General features: G+C 35.8%; 1 protein-coding gene across 6 annotated transcripts in view; it reads left to right on the top strand.

Annotated features, from left to right (window-relative positions):
- NEDD1 (NEDD1 gamma-tubulin ring complex targeting factor) overlaps positions 1 to 12738 on the top strand; it is a 45811-nt gene extending 33073 nt beyond the window's left edge. For all 6 annotated transcript variants that reach the window (XM_081595354.1, XM_081595352.1, XM_081595356.1 and 3 more), the window contains 5 exons: positions 716 to 918; positions 1987 to 2140; positions 3065 to 3221; positions 10382 to 10448; positions 10881 to 12738. In XM_081595354.1, coding sequence (XP_081451480.1) covers positions 716 to 918; positions 1987 to 2140; positions 3065 to 3221; positions 10382 to 10448; positions 10881 to 10985 — 686 coding nt within the window. In that variant the 3' untranslated portion in view covers positions 10986 to 12738. The remainder of the gene's footprint in view (positions 1 to 715; positions 919 to 1986; positions 2141 to 3064; positions 3222 to 10381; positions 10449 to 10880) is intronic.
- The last annotated feature ends 2773 nt before the right edge of the window (positions 12739 to 15511 follow it).

Here is a 15511-nt window from a genome sequence, read left to right on the forward strand (position 1 = left end):
GATCTGCTTCCAAATTCATTCATGTGGCTGTTGGCTAAAGATATCAGTCCTTACTCATGTGGGCAGCTGACAGCATAGCAGCTGACTTCACTCAGAGCTGGTGTGAGATGGAGAGGGTACTCAGGATGGAAGCTAATGACTTCCCTAGTGGTCCAGTGGTTAAGAATCTGCCTGCCAATGCATGAGACAAAGGTTCGATCCCTGGTCCAAGAAGATTGCACATACCACGGAGCATCTAAGCCCGTGCACCACAACTACTGAAGCCCGTGCCTTAGAACCTGTCTATACGCCTCAACAAGAGGAGCCACTGCAGTGAGAAGCACATGTGCAGTAATGAAGACCCAGCACAGCCAAAAGTAAATAAATAAAATATTTTTAAAAAGATGGAAGCCACAGTGTGTTTGTAACTTAATCTTGGAAGTGAAGTCCACCACTTTTTCTATATGCTGTTTGTTAGAAGCAAGTTCCTAGTCCAACCCACATTCTAAGGGAGGTGATTATATGAGGCTGTGGATCCTTGGGAGGAGGCAGGGATCTTGAGGAGCCATCTTAGAATGAAGTAAGGGGTAGAGCTGACAAGTGAACTTGTCTTCTGAATGCAGATCCCATGTCTTCCTACTGTATTAACATATCTGTTATGTTAAGTGCTTTTCTTAAATATCCAAGACTGGGGGACAGTCCATGTAAGTGCTGGCTTTTTTCTTCTCTTTTTCAGGCCTTGACTTCCTACCACAATTGAACTCAGTGTTTCCTCCAAGAAAAAATCCAGTAGTTTCAAGCACTTCAGTATTGCATTCTAGTCCTCTTAATGTCTTTATGGGATCTCCTGGGAAAGAAGAAAATGAAAATCATGATCTGACAGCTGAATCTAAGAAAATGTATCTGGGAAAACAGGAATCTAAAGACTCCTTCAAGCAGGTATCTGCCTGTAAATGATATTGAACTCACTGCGTGTGTTTATTACTAGCAAGTATAATGCATCTCATCACTAGAAAGCAGGCAGCTGCCACTGGATATGTCCTAATTATTGACAGTGCTATGCACTTACTAGGTGGAAAATATTCTTAAATCTTGATGTCACATATTAAAAACTGAAGAACACTTTTGAAATCTGTCTTTGGATATGTTGGAGGTAACAGCAGGTATAATCTTACATATCTTATAATCTTTTTTCCTAAGACAAGATACTTGATTTAACTGTCTGTAAGAATATTCTATCCCTGAATTCTTTTAAAATGTATTTCCATTGCAGCACAAAGCACCAAGTTGGTGGTCCTTTACCCTAAGTCTTAGAGCAAATTGACGGTGCTGAGAATGTGTTTCATCATCATTACCTTCTGCTGTAATCTAATAGGGTCTGTTGTTTAGTATGTCTATTTTCATATTTATCTTTTAGAATGGTATTGAAAAGATATTTAACAAATATGAAAATCTTTTGACTTATTTTTCAAATATTCCTGACTAGTTATCACATGAGAGTTTGGGGATTTATTTTTTATTTATTTTTTGGCCTGTCATTGCCATCTTAAATGATATTCAATAGCAGATTCTTAGTAAATAAGCTTTTCTTTGTCATGTTATCATCAAAGTTGTTTTTGATTAGTAAAGTTAATTATTTTGCCATGGTCCTAACAACATTTTCTTTTCTTCTTCAAGATTCATTTCTATTCTTCCTTTTTCTGACCTTAGTTACTGGGGAAAAATAGAGAAAAGTAGATAAAAATTATATGGATAATATGGATAAAACCAGAATTTTTTTAACTTTTTATTTTGTATTGGGGTATAGCCAATTAACAAATAATGTTGTGATAGTTTTAGGTATACAGCAAAGGGATTCAGCTATACATATACGAGTATCCATTCTCCCCCAAACTCCCCTCCCATCCAGGCTGCCATATAACATTGAACAGAGTTCCATGTGCTATACAGTAGGTCCTTTGGATAAAACCAGAATTTATATATTAATTATTTATTTTAAATGTGAAGTTTGCAAAGTTGATCTCTGGTGCTGAAACTGGAAATCTAAATGCCTCTCCATCATCTAACCAAATAAGAAGCCCTGAGAAATTTGAAAAGCCAGAAAAAGAAATTGAAGCTCAGTTAATAAATGAACCCCCAGGCAATGGATCCTCAACTCCAAGTAAGTACATAATACTTCTGATGTTTGAATGTTAAGTTGAAAATTCCCATTATTTAACTTGTAAAAGATAAGTTGACAGTGATCACAAATGAAAAAGTTAAAGGAATTTAAAATTTGTGACACTTCTCTAATGTGTGACTCTTTTACTAGAAGACAATAAAATGAAAGGTTAAATTCAACCACATTAATTTGGTACTCTTTGGGTATGAATTTCATTTTCAATCCAATATGTAAGTGTCTTGTCTACTGTGGTACAGATAGGAATATAATATAGGGTCATTAACTACCTGAAAATGTCTTTTTCTTTTTCCATATTAAAGTTCTGTCTATATAGAGTTCATGGCAGAGACCCTAAAAATTTGGTCACATTTAAAGCAATATTAGGTTTAGCGATAAGAGGTATCTATACAAAAGAACTCTTTGTATAGAAGGAGCTCTTTTATATAGATACCTGTATTTTGAGGTTTCTGTGGATATATTGCATTAGCTTAAACTCTAGGGCTTTGCCTGAGAACTACTTTACTCCTATGTCCCTTCTGTTTGTTTCTAATAGTCTTGGTTTATCCAGCAGCTTGTCACATTTTTTTGTAAGAGAAAATGGTTCAGAGATCCTTTAAGACTTAGTTCCTCTGTCAGATGTTATTACATTAGACAATTGGCAATTTATCTATATCTATATCTATATCTATCTATCTATCTGTCTATCTATATGAATGACTATTAGAAATAATGTCATAGAAAGTTTCTAAGACTTGTATTCCAGACAGTGAATTTTTCTAAATGTCATGGGAGCACTGTTTTTTTTGGAGGTGGCAGGGGAGGTTGCCAGTTTTTCAGGCTTTCTCATGCTGAATCATATTTAGAAGTATTTGATGTCTCTTAGTCCAAGCTGACTATTAATAGTTTCTCAAATTTTTATTTCAGATCCAAAGATAGCATCCTCTGTCACTGCTGGAGTTGCTAGTTCACTATCAGAAAAAATCGTTGATACCATTGGAAATAGTCGGCCAAATGCACCGTTGTCATCTGTTCAGATCCGTTTTATTCAGAACATGATACAGGAAACCCTGGATGACTTTAGGTAATTGGGAAATTACTCTTTCTATCTAGACTTTGACTAGCTTTTTTGTTAGGTGTAAAACCATAACTATGAGTAATGATGGTGGTTACTACTTTTGCCTGGGTTCTGGGATCTGTAAAAACGTAGAAGACATGACGAGTTTTGTGACTCTTTAAGTGCCGAATTTATTTTATATCAGCTAGGAAAAGGCACGTTTCCCTGGGGCAGTTATTAGAGGACTTGACAGTGTGGTGGCTGGCTGCCATTGTGAATTTTTTTATCATTAAAATGTGGACAGATTCTAATCAGCTCAAATGGGATTCCTACAATATTTATAGACCACCTGTTAACTATGCTATGTGCAGTAATGTGGTAGAGAAAGATATTTTTAAAGGAATTCAGAATATTTTCAAATAGAATGTGTCAGAATATACCTGGTGGCTCAGACGGTGAAGAATCTGACCCCAACGCAGGAGACCCAGGTTCGATCCCTGGATCAGGAAGAGCCCCTGGAGAAGGGAACAGCCACCCACTCCAGTATTCTTGCCTAGAGAATTTCATGGACAGAGGAGCCTGGTGGGCTGCAGTTGATGGGATCGCAGAGAGTTGGACACAACTGAGCAACTAACACACACAGAGAATATTAACACATAATTTTAAAAAGTTCTTGCCTGGATCTGCCCTTGCCTTCTCATTCTGAATTTTGAACATCGTAAGAATGTTCTAGAATGTTGGTTCCTTTTACCTGTCTTCTCAATATATTTTGAAAGCTCTTTTCAATTATCAGAATCTTTTTATGTTTTTTTTTCCCTTTCTGACCTTTACTTAGTACTCTTGCTCAGATTTGGAATATCATGAGCAAGAATGTTGGAGAAGATGTGCAGTTTTTGTTGTTACATGTTTCTTTTTAATATTAAAAATGTTTTGAAAAAAATTTAAATGTTAAATATATTTTTAAAGAAAAATAATCATTTTGACTTTTTAAATTAACTAGTTAATTAATTTAAATTGAAGGATAATTACTTTACAGTATTGTGGTTTTTGCCATACATCAACATGAATCCCAGAGAAGGAAATGGCAACCCACTCCAGTGTTCTTGCCTGGAGAATCCCAGGGATGGGGGTGCCTGGTGGGCTGCTGTGTATGGGGTCGCACAGAGTCAGACACGACTGAAGTGACTTAGCAGCAGCAGTGGCAGCCGCAGGTGCACATGTGTCCCCCCGTCCTGAACCCCCCTTCCACCTCCCTCTCTACCCCATCCCTCTGGGTTGTCCCAGATCACTGGCTTTTGAGTATCCTGCTTCATGCATCGAGCTTGCACTGGTCATCTATTTTACATATGGTACTATACATGTTTCAATGATATTCTCTCAAATCACCCCATCCTCACCTTCTCCCACATAGTCCAAAAGTCTGTTCTTTATATCGGTGTCCCTTTTGCTGTCTTGTATATAGGGTTGTCATTACCGTCTTTCTAAATTCCATATATATGTGTTAATATACTGTATTGCTGTTTCTCTTTCTACTTACTTCACACTGTATAGTAGGCTCCAGTTTCATCCACCTCATCAGAACAGACTTAAATGCGTTCCTTTTTATAGCTGAGTAATATTCCATTGTGTATATGTACCACAGCTTCCTTATCCTTTCGTCTGCCAATGGACATCTAGGTTGCTTCCATGTCCTAGCTGTTGTAAACAGTGCTGCAGTGAACATTGGGGTACATGTGTCTCTTCCATTTCTGGTTTCCTCAGTGTGTATGCCTAGCAGTGGGATTTCTGGGTGTATGGCAGTTCTGTTTCTAGTTTTTTTAAGGAAGTCTCCACACTGTCCTCGATAGTGGCTGTACGAATTTGCATTCCCACCAACAGTGTAAGAGGGTTCCCTTTTCTCCACACCTTCTCCAATATTTATTGTTTGTAGACTTGATAGCGGCCATTCTGACCAATGTGAGATGATACCTCATTGTGGTTTTGATTTGCATTTCTCTGATAATGAGTGATGTTGAGCATCTTTTCATGTGTTTATTAGCCATCTGTATGTCTTCTTTGGAGAAATGTCTATTTAGTTCTTTTGCCCACTTTTTAATTGGGTTGTTCATTTTTCTGGTATCATTTTGACATTTATAATATGCCTCGTATGTATTGGTACTGAGGATACAAAAACAGGTGATCTGCCCACAAAGACTTTATAGTTTAATTAAGATAGGTATAGTGTGTCCTGCTGTGATGTGTGTTACTTTGATGTGAGATAACTCATTTGTAAATAGGGCAGCAATGACAGTATGATGAGAAAGTTTTCTTGGTTCATGTAACAGCTGCCAAAACAAAGAACATGAACACAGGTGAAGGCTGCAAGCCACCCATCTATGCCCATCTCTTTCTCTTCCCATCCTCTTAACTTGGTTTGGCTATGCGCTGTTTTAGGAAATGCTTATTTTGTGATTTTTTTCCCCATCTTTGGGCATTTTATTTTTGCCTTCATGCTTGAGAGCCCCAGTCTTTTCTCTTATCTTCTTTCCCCTTTTATCAAGTAACCCTCACTTTTTTTTAGGGTAAAATCTTTGATTATTCAATATTTAAGTTGTGCTAGTATTTTTATTAGGATTTAATTGTTTCTGTTAGCGCTCTGGTTGCAAATTTTATATAGATTTTGAATAATCTTCCAGAGTCCTTTTCCTTTAAATTCTGTTATTTTTGTTTCTTTTTTTTTTCTTTTTCAGTGTTATGGTAAGAATACTTACTATCAGATCTACTGTCTTGGAATTTCAAGTGTATATCATAACAGTGTTTTTAACTGTAGACACAGTGTTGCACAGCAGGCCTCTTGAACTTACTCATTTTGTGTAACTGAAATTTTCTGTTCTTCAATTAGCATCTCCCTGTTTCCCCTTCTCCCCAACCCCCCTTGCTTCCATGAATTTTATTAGGTATCTCATGACTATTTTATTAGATATCTCATGCAAATGGGATTATGCAATATTTGTGTTTCTGTGTCTGGCTTATTTCACTTAGCATTGTGTCCTCCAGGTTCATCCGTGTTGTCACATGTCACAATTTCTTTCTGTTTTAAGGCTGAATAATATTCCATTATATGCACATACCAAATTTTAAAAAATCTGGTCCTATTATTTCCCATACATAGTTTTTAAAAATATGAGCTATTTCAGGAATGTGTCTGTGGGGAAAAAAACAGAATTGTCTGGGTACAGCTGTAATATAATGTGGAACAAAGCAGTGTTGAAAACACAGAAAGGGAGCAGTTACGCTGGGGCAAATTTAGAAAGAAATCACTGTCCTGCCTTCAGCTTTCAGCTTGTGTTGTGTCCCTGTACCTAGGGAGTGAGGGCGGCTAGGGGCCCCTAGCCAGAATGACTCAGAGGATTTCTGTAAATTCAGCTGCTCTTACTTCAGCCTTTAGTAGGTCTTGCCAGCCAGACCTTACTTGGAACAAGCTACAGACAGGGCTCTCTGCTAGCTGTTCTCCCTCAGCCTGGAGGCTGCCTTTTCTCTGCGGGTCTTCATGCTTCAGGGGGGTTACTCGGTTCTCCTCTGCTGCTCTAAGTCTTCACCAGGCTCTGTGCATCTGTGCCCCAGGGGTGCACTCTCTCAGACCTCCTGCTTTGCCCCTAATTTTTTTTACAGAGCATTCAGTGAAGGCCTGTGGTGAAAAGTTGTTGAGTGAATGGAGACTTTATATTTGGCTGGGATTCCTTGGGGTTCTAGACTTGTGGCAGTCTTCACTTGGCCTTTGAAAATCTAGAGGAGTTTCATCTATACTTCTCCTTACCCCGTCAGTGGCAGCTTTCTTTCCTCACCACTCTTGTCAAGGATGAAAACAATTGCGGGTCTCTGTTCTTCTGGAGAGACTCACCATTTTCTGGATTTTAATTCACTTATATTACTTTGTACTCTCAAAGTTGAATTTATTTTCAAATGTTATGATTTTATAGGTTATCTGGCTTGTGCTCATTATTAGAGTTGGAGAGCTTACATCCTAAGCAGAAGTCTGCAGGTTTACTTCTGTTGTCTTTCAAGATTTAAGTTTCCTCTGGCAAGCAAATCACTTCCTGGGTTTTTAGTTTGTTTCTGGTTTTTTATCTTGGTGGGTCCTGAACTTTAACCTCCAATTCTAATGCATCACAAGGCCTCCAAATCCTTTTCTCCTCTTTAGCGGCCACTTTATGTTTGGTTTCCTGCCATCTAACCTCAGTACAGGCACAGCTTAGGAGTCGAGACGTCTTGAGGGGAAATTGCACAGTTTCAGGTTTGCTTTCTCCTGGTACCCGCTTCCCAGAAACCTTGCAGCTCTGGCTGCCTTGGGAGTTGTGAATTCTAATACTCCCCAACCCAGTGAGACTGTCTCAGACTCTGGGCCACTGCTTTGCTCTCAGTCTCTTTTCCCCATACTGTGGAATCAGCTCACCCCCCAGATATGAGCAGAGGTAGTTGTGAAGCTTACCTGGTAGATCCCCTTGTTTACAAGACCGTAGCATTACCAGTCCTGGCGACCTTAGTGATTCCATGATGCCTTCACTCCTTGTTTTTGTTTCTTTGTGTTTTTAACACAGCGTTTATCATAGGTAAAAGCAGAAGAGAAACTTTTTAAAAAGTACTTGTAATTGTTGCGATAGAAAAAATAAGATACTTGGGAATAAATCTAAAGATGGTAAAGATCTGTGTAGAAAAACATTTAAAAATGTATTAGAAAGCACTAACAGATACATGGGAAGATATTGTGAAGCTGTCAGATCTTTTAAATTGGTCTACAAGGTTGAACACAATTCCAATCAAATCCCAACTGGGTTTTTTGGAAGAAGATGGTGAGATAATTCCAAAATGTATATGAAAAAAGGAAGATCTGGGAATAACCAAGGCACCAGAGAAGAATAAGGTTGAAGGGGACTAGTTTGTCAGATAGATAAGCTATAATTAAAATAGTGTAGCATTAGTGCAGAGTGGACAGATTTTGCAAAAGAATCAAATGTACCCCAAAGAAGCCTATGTATATGTGGAAATGTGATATATCACAGAGGAAATATATAGATCCCTGTTCCATGCTATTTAAAAAATCAGTTCCATACAGAGTAAAAGTTTAAATGGAAATGGAAAAATTTTAGGAATTGTAGAAGAATTTATATATGACTTTGGATTTAGAAAGTTACTTAAATATAAGAGGGTACACTACCAAAAAAATATATTGGTAAATTTACATTAATATTAGGTTAGTAAGTTTGAGGATGTCAGTAGGAAGTGTTCATCCAGGACACCATTAATAAAATGAAAAGACAAAAGATAACTGCAGTACTCATATAACCAATAGAGGATCAGATTATGTAAAGAACTATTATGAATAATTTCTTTTAAAAAGACATTCAATAGAACAATAGTTTAAATACATATAGACAAGCATTTCACTGAAGAATAGTATATGAACACAGGGAAAGTTGCTCAACCCTGCAAATTAACCAAAGAACTGAAAATGCAATTGGTTACCATTTCACACCCAGTAGATGGAAACACATTTGTAAAAAGTCTGGCAACGCCAAGTCTTGGTTTGGGTGTAGAGCTAGAGGAACTGTTTTTATTCTGATGATGAGCATGTCTGTTAATACTACCACTTGGAAAATAATTTCTATTATTTTGTAAGTCTGAACAGTGTACCTTTTGATCATACCTGTGGCTCAGCATATCTTAGATATATTATCTACAGAAATTGGCACATGTGGGTTGGAAGACATACATTATTGTTTATAACAACATTTTAATAATAAACACTTAAAAACAGTTCAATTTGACAGAAGAATGTACGTACACTAGTACAAATCAATGAATTATAGATAAATAGAATATGACCTTGAAAACATGATACTGGATTATTTTTAACTGTACACTACTCAAGACTACATAGGATATGGTACCCTTTTTGTAATGCTCGAAAGTAAGCATAACAAAAATATATTGACTACAAATTCTATGTTATGCAAAAAAATATAAATACATACACATATATATACACATATATTTTAAAAAACATTTCTTTGCTCAAACAAATTCCAGAGAATAGTGATTTCTTTCTTGGACTTCTCTCAAGAGTTAAGAGAGGAGCACCACAGGAAGCTTCTATGATTTTCATTATGTTCTAGCCGTAATTTCTGTGGCAGGTGACACACAGATATTCCCTTTATTGTTACACTTCATAACTTTTATGTCTTCTCTATCTTTTTGGCCATGCCACGTGGCTTGTGGGCTCTTAGTTCCCTGACCAGGGATTGAGCCCTAGCCATGGAAGTGAAAGCCCAGAGTCCTAACTACTGGGCCACCTGGGAATTCCCTTTCTTACGGTTTTGCAGGCATGACTTAATTGCATTTTATTGAGTAAACCTCTGTTATAAATAGACTCTTTGCATTCTGCTGGAAGTTTTTTTTTTTAATAACTTAAACTTTGATAATAGTTAAACATTGTAACCTAGAGCATTATCTGTATTTCATTGTAATAGAAACCCGTGTCTTTCCTTAATGATGATTTCTGTATTAAGGAATGTAGTTTAATGAGAGTTCTGGAGGTAGACAGCTGGGTTTATATCCTAGCTCCAGCATATACTAGTTGTGTGACTTCGGTTGAGTTGTAACTTCTCTATGACTCAGTTACATGGGTAAAATACAGGTAGTAATTCTACCTGCTGCTGCTGCTAAGTCACGTCAGTCGTGTCCGACTCTGTGCGACCCCATAGAAGGCAGCCCACCAGGCTCCTCCGTCCCTGGGATTCTCCAGGCAAGAACACTGGAGTGGGTTGCCATTTCCTTCTCCAGTGCATGAAAGTGAAAAGTGAAAGTGAAGTCACTCAGTCGTGTCCGACTCTTCGCGACCCCATGGACTGTAGCCCATCAGGATCCTCCGTCCATGGGATTCTCCAGGCAAGAGTACTGGAGTGGGTTGTCATTGCCTTCTCTGGTAATTCTACCTAGTCCTGAAGATTAAATGAGTTGTTACATCTGAAGTACAAGACACAGAGCCTAGCACATAGTAAATAAATACTAGGTGCAGTGGTATTTTTACTATTATTATAATTGTTAACACTCAGTAACGTGAAATAATAAGAGTACAGTCATTTTCTTGAGTGATTCTAGAATTGGTAAAACTGTTCTAATTCTAATAAATATTATATGTTCTCCCCTAGAGAAGCATGCCATAGGGACATTGTGAATTTGCAAGTGGAGATGATTAAACAGTTTCATATGCAATTGGTATGTATTGACATGTTTTATTGTAAGTGAGCATAGCTATGGATCTAAAAAGTCCATGAAAGGGTGATGTATTCTTACTTAGTTATATCTAATCGCTAAGAAATAAGGAGTGTTTTAGAAATTTAGTAAATAAAATAGATTTTAACTAGTCACCCTTCTTTATAACCTGTGATAGTTAAGGCTACTTTTTCATGGCTATTTTTTTTTTTTTTGGCAGTAAGTAAGCAAAAATCTTTCCAAATGTGCAAATATAAGCTTTCCGAATATATAAATTTTACCAGTGCTCTTTCGGTAGTAAGGGTGGTTAAACTGAAAAAAAAAATTACTTAGTTAATCGAACATGAGAAAAATGATAGCTGAAAATATGTAAAACAATGTCAAATAAATGTGAAATGCCAGTAATTTTTAAAACTTTTTTCCCCCCTTTTCTAGAATGAAATGCACTCTTTGTTGGAAAGATATTCAGTGAATGAAGGTTTAGTGGCAGAAATTGAAAGACTACGAGAAGAAAACAAAAGACTGCGGGCACACTTTTGAAATTTCAGTGAATACTTTGATGTTTTGTAATTTGGGAAGGTTCTGACAACACAGAACTACATGAAATCAGTATTGTTTTCATAACCTCTGGGAGAAAAAATTTTTTTCAGTAAAAGGGTGATGGGATTTTATACCAATCACTATTTCATCTTTTCTGTCAAATATATTTATATTTTTATATTAAAAACTGTACACTGTGTCATCTGCCTAAGAGGAAAGCCAACAGAATATTTTATGAAAGCTTTAGCTATACACTAAGTGCCCTTTTTCATGAAAAAATTGTGCAAAAAAATAGGTTATGTATGTTTTTTAATCATCCTTTCTAAACATACTATTTTTGGTTGACAGTTGCCTTCCAAATTTTTTTGGATGTTTGATGACTAAAGAGTTTGATATACCTTCTATTTTTATGGAGAAAGTAAGTTTTAATTGGTGTTTTGTGTTTCCAAGCAATTGACTAATAAAACACAAAGTTGGTTAGTAATTATTTTGTTAACTTGGTGAAGTCAAGTATAACTATTATTTATTACTTGTACATTTGATAAGAAAATTTTCAGATTTTGAATTGCACAGATCACATTATATCTATTGCATTACTCTTTTATACTTCTAACTGATCTCTATTCTGGTTGATATTTTGTAGTTAACTTTACCTATGAAAACTTTTAAGGGTTTATAAGACTCAACCAGAACTGCGTATCTGCTGATTATCTCATTAATTAACAGCATAAAACTTATACTATAATGTTTCAGTCAATATAATTCAGCTTAATAATCAGTGAAAATTTCATATTATACTAAGTATTACAGTATTAGTCCATTTTTTTCTTCTCCCACATGAGGTGTGGTTTATTTTGTTCTGTGGTTTATATCATTAACTTTCTTTAATTCTTTTGTGTGCTTTGTGTAATATTTTTATATTATTGACCCACTATAAAATAAATAAATTTTTTTTTTTAAACAGTAATGTTAATTGTCAAAAGAATTTACACCTCTTTGACAATATGTGAATGTTGCATGCTTTGATCTACATTTTTAGTGGTATAAGATTAAGAGGGCAGCTGGCTTATTTACCTCTTGTAGTCTCTTGTCCCAAAGATTTAAACTATACCTTGTATATAGCATTCCTGCTCAGTTTTAACTTTTGAGATGAAAGTATTTACTAAAATAAAAAAGACGTCTAGCTGGATTACTAACTTTTTCCTTCTAAATGATGAAAGATTTTAAGGATATATTTAGTAAGTGTAAAATACTAATAATTACTTCAAGAAATAAATTACTTTGTCTTAGTGGAATACATTTGTATTAAAGCATAAGGGAGCTTCGCAGGTGGCACTAGTGGTAAAGAACCCACCTCCCAGTACAGGAGACATGAGACTCAGGTTCAATCCAAGAGGCAGGAAGATCCCCTGGAGGAGGGCATGGCAACCCACTGCAGTATTCTTGCCTGGAGAATCCCATGGACAGAGGAGCCTGGCAGACGGCAATCCATAGAGTTGCAGAGAGTTGGACACACTGCAGTGACTTAGCACACAAAGCATAAAGGGATGCTAATATAATCTTTTTTTCCTGACAGGTAATGAAAGCATTATGGCTTGTAACAAGTTTTGTCACATATCATTATCAAACAGATTTAGAAGACATAAGGTGTGTTTTGCATTATCCGTTGATATTTTCCTATTGCCTTTTTCTGTAAATGCACATAATGTATATTAAAAGAAGTTAGATAAATAAAATAATTTTGGTAACCTTATGCATATAGTGAAACATTTTTTGTCATGGAATTTAAAAGCTAAGTAAGTAAAAAAAGTTAAATTTTAAATGGTAAAAATGGGAAATCAGAAATTGAATTTTAGCCTCTAGCCAAAATAGAATAATAGAGATTAGCAACTAAATTTTAAAAAGACACAAAATAGTTGAAATAGTTTTCAAATACTGAATTTTTGAAGATAAACTCAACTTGGAATTCTTTACCTAGAGAAAATATCTTTAAAAATGAAAATTAAAACTTCTTCAGACCCAGAAATGTTGAAAGAATTTATCACAAGCTAACTTTTGCCCTACAGGAAGCATTAAAAGTACCAGATAGAAATCTGCTTCTATGCAAAGGAATGAAGAGCAACAAAAATGGTAAATATGTGAACAAATATAAGGCCTTTTTTCCCCTTTATTTTAAATTATCTTTAAAGAGTAGCAGACTATTTAAAGCAAAAATAATAACAAGGTATTATGTGGTTAACATATGTAAAGTGAAATGTCTGACAAGAGTATCTATCTTCAAGGGTGGGAGGAGGGAAATGAAAGTCCACTACTCTAAGGTTCTTTGATGGTGAAGCAGAGTACTGCCTGAAAGGAGCATGCTGCAAGCCAACAGTGTGCACTGTAAACCCCAACCTAAGCGCAGAATAAACACAGTTCTAGTTAGTAAACCAACAAAGATGATAAAATGTAGCCATTAAAAAAATCCAAAAGAAGCAAAGAAAAGAACAAGGGGCAAAGAATAAATGGGACAATAGAAAATAAACAGTAAAATGGTAGATTTAAGCAGCAATGTCAATAATTACATTAAGTATAAATCATCAAATACCCTTATGAAATTGAATTTTTTAATCCAGTGTATACTAAATCGATGAAATCCACTTTAAATATGAAGATACAAATAGTTTAAAATCAAAAAGTTAAAGTAAAAAATTAGTACATATACTGAACTGAATGGAAATGAAAGCAAATTATCATATTTTGTGGGAATCAGCTAAAGCAGTACTTATAGGCAAATTTATATCATTAAATATCTGTATAAGAAAAGGAAAGGGCTCAATAGCTTCAGCTTCCACCTTAAGTTAGAAAAATAGCAAGTAAAAACTCCAAAGAAGCAAATGAAAAAAGATTAGAGAATACAGTGCAAAACAAAAGTCAATTGAGGAAATCAGTGAAAGTAAAAGCTAGTGGTTTGAGATCAAACTGTTAGCTAACCAGTTGAGAAACAAACAAAAAACCCTAAATTACCAGTATCAGGAATGAAAGAAGTGAATCACCACAGAGATATGCTACTCAGGTATAAATTTGATAAAAGTTATGTATGACCTGTACTCTGAATTCTACCAAACATTACTGAGAAAAGGTAAACCTAAGTAAATGATATGCCAGGTTCATAGACTGAAAGGCTCAACATTGTTAAATATCAGTTTTTCCCATATTGATTTTCCAATTCAATGTAATAATAAAAATTTTAGCAGAAACTATTTTTCTCTTCACCTATGTCTAATTTAGCGTTTACCTAATCTGGTAAGTATTTAATATCATCTATTATATTTTTTATCCTAGAATTTCCATTTTGTTATTTTTTTATGGTTTCTAATTCTCAGTGAAATCTCCCAATTCCGTAAGTATTTTGATTTTAGTTTTTTTTAGTTTAAATGAATTTTTTTGTAAACTATACTGAAACAAAACTAGAAAAAAGGTGTGAAGTACATAACATATATGTATGTTTATCATTTATAATTAATTTGAATTTATCTTGAGAAAACAAAAACATTAAACAAATCAATTAGTTTAAATCACCACATTAAGGATCATCTCAATAGATACAGAAAGGTATCTGATAAAAGTTATTAATGATTCATGTTAATCTTGTAAACTGAATAGAAGAAATTTTCTTTATCCTTAGAAAATAGAAACCTACTGCAAATATTTTGTTTTCTTTTTTAATTGCTGCTACTGCTAAGTTGCGTCAGTCGTGTCCGACTCTGTGCAACCCCTTAGACGGCAGCCTACCAGGCTCCACCGTCCCTGGAATTCTCCAGGCAAGAACACTGGAGTGGGTTGCCATTTCCTTCTCCAGTGGATGAAAGTGAAAAGTGAAAGTGAAGTCGCTCAGTCGTGTCCGACTCTTCGCGACCCCATGGACTGCAGCTCAGGAGCCTGGTGGGCTGCAGTTCATGGGGTCTCGAAGAGTCGGACACGACTGAGCGACTTCACTTTCACTTTTCACTTTCATCCACTGGAGAAGGAAATGGCATTTTCAGTAGTATGTGTTTCAGGTGTGCAACGTAGTGATTCATAATTTTCAAAGATTATAATTCATTTATAGTTATAAAATATTAGTTATATTCCCTGTGCTATACAGTATTTCCTTGTAGCTTGTTTATTTTGTGTATCAGTTCAGTTCAGATCAATCAGTCATGTTTGACTCTTTGCAACCCTGTGGACTGCAGCACACCAGGCTTCCCTGTCCATCACCAACTCCCAAAACTTGCTCAAACTCTTGTCCATCCAGTCGGTAATGCCATCCAACCATCTCATCGTCTGTTGTCCCCTTCTCCTGCCTTCAATCTTTCCCAGCATCAGGGTCTTTTCCAGTGAGTCAGTTCTGTGCATCAGGTGGCCAAAGTATTGGAGTTTCAGCTTCAATCAGTCCTTCCAATGAATATTCAGGACTGATTTCCTTTAGGATTGATTGATTTGATCTTCTTGCAGTCCAAGGGATTTTCAAAGAGTCTTCTCCAACACCACAGTTCAAAAGCATC

Source organism: Giraffa tippelskirchi, chromosome 4 (assembly GCF_054371585.1).
Source record: "Giraffa tippelskirchi isolate mGirTip1 chromosome 4, T2T-mGirTip1v1.2.pri, whole genome shotgun sequence".
Classification (NCBI taxonomy): domain Eukaryota; kingdom Metazoa; phylum Chordata; class Mammalia; order Artiodactyla; family Giraffidae; genus Giraffa; species Giraffa tippelskirchi.